Source organism: Orycteropus afer, unplaced genomic scaffold, assembly GCF_000298275.1.
Source record: "Orycteropus afer afer isolate SDZICR_OR568_19922 unplaced genomic scaffold, OryAfe1.0 scaffold00965, whole genome shotgun sequence".
Classification (NCBI taxonomy): Eukaryota; Metazoa; Chordata; class Mammalia; order Tubulidentata; family Orycteropodidae; genus Orycteropus; species Orycteropus afer.
The window spans coordinates 274,870-279,557 of NW_006922552.1; the positions used below are offsets into that span (position 1 = coordinate 274,870).

At 43.5% G+C, this 4,688-nt stretch overlaps 1 protein-coding gene across 1 annotated transcript in view; it reads left to right on the top strand.

Moving 5' to 3' along the window:
• Positions 1-1,439: 1,439 nt before the first annotated feature.
• Positions 1,440-4,688, top strand: part of LAS1L (LAS1 like ribosome biogenesis factor) — a 30,647-nt gene continuing 27,398 nt past the window's right edge. The window contains exons 1-2 of the mRNA XM_007958424.2: positions 1,440-1,639; positions 2,682-2,807. Of these exons, the coding sequence (XP_007956615.1) occupies positions 1,449-1,639; positions 2,682-2,807 (317 nt within the window). The 5' untranslated portion in view covers positions 1,440-1,448. The remainder of the gene's footprint in view (positions 1,640-2,681; positions 2,808-4,688) is intronic.

The window sequence follows — 4,688 nt, forward strand, 5'->3', positions numbered from 1 at the left end:
AAAGACTAACACTAGGCACTAACAGCAGTGCTGTTAATCATTACTAGCAACATTTCCCTTTTAAGTGTTAGACCATAAAATAATTTCTGTGACAAGGAATGGGACAGTCCTAAACACATTTTAGCCAACCTATAAAATCAGATGGTCTTCATATTACTGTTTTCCTCCAGAACTCCAATATCCCAAGGAATTATTTAGAGAAAAAAAAACTGTAAGTTTTTAACATCTATAAGATGTTAAAACCAACATAGCAGTGGCATGCTGGCAGAGTAAAATCCCATACATAATTTACAACTATAGTGCAGAACTTAGAGATCATTCAGTCTAAGTCCCTCACTGTACAGATGGTAACACAGACCCAGAGAGGGACAGAGACTGTCCAAAACCACACAATTCCTGGCAGAACTAAGATAAGATTAGAATCCAACTCTGTTACTCTCAAGATGACTTCTACTCCAATCATTCAGGCGTCATATCACTGTGCAACAATAGAACGGGCTGGTACCAATTTGGATGACAGGGCCCACCCACAAAAGCAGATTTTCCAACTCAACTTGAGACATTTGCAATGTTTACCAGGTAAGGTCCTGATTCATGGCAATAAAAATATTATACTTACCAGCACATTTCCAGTACACTGGACGACTGTGGTCTGGTCCTGCCGGCCCGGCAAGGGGCGAAAAGTGAAATTTCTCCTGCAGTTCAGGCACTCCCCTCGACATCAGTGAAGAAGGCAAGTTTCTTTAAAACAAACAAAACCCAGTCATCAAGTTGATTCTGACTCACAGCGATCGTATAACACAGAGTATAACTGCTCCCATAGGGTCTGTAAGGCTGCATAGCTTTCGGTAAACAGATTGCTACACCCTTTTTCCCCAGAACGGCTGATGGGTTCGAACCACCAACCTTCAGGTTAGCAGCTGTGCCACCACTCACACACGCATCACCATTCTGACCCCCATTGGGTTTCCCAGGCGGTAAATCTTGACGGAAGCAGATTGCCCCATCTTCCTTCCGTGGAGTGGCTGGTAGGTTTGAACCGTTAACCTTCTGGTTAGCAGTCAAATACTTTAAGCACTCCACCAGAGCTCCTTACTGTGTCACCAAGACTCCTTAATAAGGAAGCAGGAAATTGGCGGAACCTTGAAGCTGAACCCACGCGGCCGGTATGGTTGCTTTGTGAAAAGAACGTTTCCGATTCCTTAAGAACGTAAACGCCCCTGTGGTTTGGGCTGCCAGCACTCACGTTCTGATTGGCCACGCTAACTCTGGGAGGCGGGCTTGCATGGCCGTCACACTCCACTATTGGCTGCTGGTGTGGCGGCGGTTTGTAGTGAGGATAGCACGTTGAGCTGGAGGCTGTGGGTATCGCCAACCCGCTGGGCTTGCAGTCGAGCCAAGTGTCTGTGTAGGAGTCCGGGACCAGGGCCTGTCTGGGCCACAAGAGAATGGATCGGGTGTGGAGTGCGTGGTGTGGCAAATGTGCCAAAGGAAAAGGGTCGTCGCCGCTCTGGGCCCAGCGCATCGTGGTCGCCTGGCTCAACAGGGCCGAGTGGGACCAGGTGATGGTGTATCTGTTCTGCGAGGACCATACGTTGCAGCGGTATGCGCTGAACCGTATCACTGTGTGGAGGAGCAGGTAAGCTGGAGGACTCAGGGCTCCTGCCTGCTGCTTGTGGCGCCTCACTTCCTCCTTTGTTGAGTTTCTGTAGGGCCCTTTTCTCCCTAAGTTGCCGAATGGTGCCTTTATGTGTGATTTGGGCCTGTTCCTAGTCTCAGTTCCTGGGGGAAAGTCGCAGCCAAGATCTTGCATTAATTTCATTTGTAGAATAAAGGGGTGTGCCTCTTCTTACTTGTCTGCGAGCTTTAACTCCTATTTCCTAAGAGTGACCTTATACTTGGAGAGTGTCCTGGAGGGACCCGTGGGGCCTGGGCCCCAGAGTGGATTTCCAGTTCGAATTGGGGGTGGGGGTGGGGCAGTGTCTTACTTGTAAAACCATGTTTGAATGGGGCGGCTCAGTCCAGTTGGTAAGATTGAGTTGGGGGGAGACTAACAAGGGATAACGGCTTCTTTAGCTGAATTTTTTGAGGGTGAAAGAAAGGCCTGTGTCCACACTTAATTGTTAGTTGACAGTTAGGTGTACTGTGTGTACCCAACTAGCCTTTCATGCACTGTATACAGGCATACCTCGGAGATATTGTGGATTCAGTTCAGATCACCATAATAAAGGTAATATGACAATTAAGGGGAGTCACACAATTTTTTTGGTTTCCTAGCGCATATAAAAGTTATGTTTACCCTATACTGTAGCCTTTTAAGTGTGCAATAGGATTATGAAAGTTTGTATCATTGTGAGAGTTACCAAAATGTAACATAGACACAAAGTGGGCACATGCTGTTGGAAAAATGACACTGATTGACTTGCCCTACACAGGGTTGCCACAAACTTTCTATTTATAAAAAGTGCAATATGTGTGAAGCACAATAAGGAGAAGTGCAATAAAACAAGGTATGCCTGTACTACATTACCCTCTTTCCTCCCACCTTCTTGTTTTATATCTGTTACTGTGCTTTGAGCTACTCTATAATGGGACTAGCCTACAACAACCTAAATTCTGAGGTGGAGGGTGGACGACCAGTGTAAGGGCCTTTATGATGGTACTGGACTGTGGCCTTTTAGGTTAGGCAACGACCTTCCCCTGGCAGTGGCTTCTACCGCTGACCTGGTACGCTGTAAACTCATGGATGTGACTGGTGGCTTGGGCGCTGATGAACTTAGTCTGCTCTATGGCATGGCATTAGTCAGGTAAGACCTGCATGGATTGGGAGTGGGGTGTGGCTTGAGGGGGGTAGGATAGCATGTGATAAGGGAAGCTTGGCCTCAGGTGCTACCTCCCAGTTAGCAAAAAAAAAGAGAAAACTTAGAGACTGAATGCCTGACTTGACAACTTTTGGTATCCCCTGCCCATACATATTCTTGTTTTTTTTTTTTTTTTTCCTTTCCCAAGAACCTTGTATCTTTCATTTTTCTTTTCCACTCTTTCTTACAAATGTGGAGTAGAGATGGTTCAGATTAGGTCATTTCTTTGGGTCTCTTCCATCTTTGATAGTCAGATTTTTTTCCTCCCCTTTACTTACCTCTTCTCATCTAGAGGAGCTTTTCTGAATGGTTTTATGTCCTTGTCCAAGATTTAACATTGGCTCTCTAACTCTACGCCACCCTTTTCCCCTTTGTAACCCCATGAACACTAAAAGGTTGCTAAGGATTGGAAACAGAGATATGAAGTGGAATGCCTGACTTACAGAGAAGCTCAGAATGTTTTTAGCTGTCTCCTACACATAAGGGGAAAAGACTGAATTTTCTCACCTGTCAAAGTCATTTTTCATCTCATCAGATTCCTTTTATCTACCTTGAGGTCATCCCTGGCTCTTCTTACCTTATCCATCTTCTGCTGTGCTCCCCATATCATTTGATGCAGTCCTTTGTTCCAGCACTTACAACATCCAGTTTTTAACATAGTATGTTACATTGTTGTTGTTGTTGTTATGTTCCATCAAGTCAGATCCGACTCATAGCAACCCCTCCTTGGGTTTCCGAGGCAATATAACTATGGAAATAGATTGCCCAACCTTCCTTCCGAGGAGTGGCTGGTGGGTTTGAACCAGCAGCTTTCTGGTTAGCAGTCAAATGCCTTAGGCACTACGCTACCAGAGTTCCTAATATGTTACATTATGTCGTGATTATTTTAGACCGAATTCTTCAAGGCCAGAGCAGTATCTTGTTCATCTGTATGGCTCCAGTACAGGGCAGACTCTGAGTGAATGTTGAATTGGATGGAATCATTCCTACTCTGACAGCAGACATAAGAAAGGACAGGACAGTCAATGGAAAGGTTATGGAAAATGCAAGGTGTGAGTAACTCAGCAAGGTGTTTTTTTGTTGTTGTTGTTTTATTATTATTATTTTATTTTTTATTTTTAATGCATTTTATTGAAATATAATTTATGTACAGTGAAATACACAAAACTAAAGTGACAGGGTCAATGCTTTTTTATTTTTTTGCAGTGCTCTCTCCTCTCCCCTCCCACCTCTGGCAACTAACAAAGAAAGTTTCCCTCCATATATAAACCTTTACTTGATTGACCCACCACAACAACAAACTAATACTATATTTGTCGTTCTATGATTGACTTATTTCACTCAGCATAATGTCCTCCAACCTCATCCATATTATGCTGTGTTTTGCAGACTCTACATTATTCTTTAGTGCTACATAGCATTCCATTATGTGTATGTACCATAGTTTGGCCATCCATTCTTACACTCTAAATCTTAGACATAAGTCCCTTGCCAGATATGTAATTATCACTCAGTATGAATTTGTTGCTGTCATTTTTGTTATGTGCTTTCTCATGGTGAGGATTTCTTTATGCCCTATAATTTTCTCTGCTGAGCTTGTTTTGTTTATGTATCGTGTTATCACTTCCTTCATTGCTATTTTTTTAGTATTTGCTGAATATTTATGCTGGTCCTCTTTTTTGTTTTGATGTGAGGGTTTATCATTTTTCTTTGAGGTTACCCTGTGATTTATAGTTTTCTTCACAAGTTTAGAACAGTCCATTCTGTCTTGTAGTTGTCTTGACTTCCTTACCATCTAAAAGTTCTGCAACGACAGTTTTTTCCCTC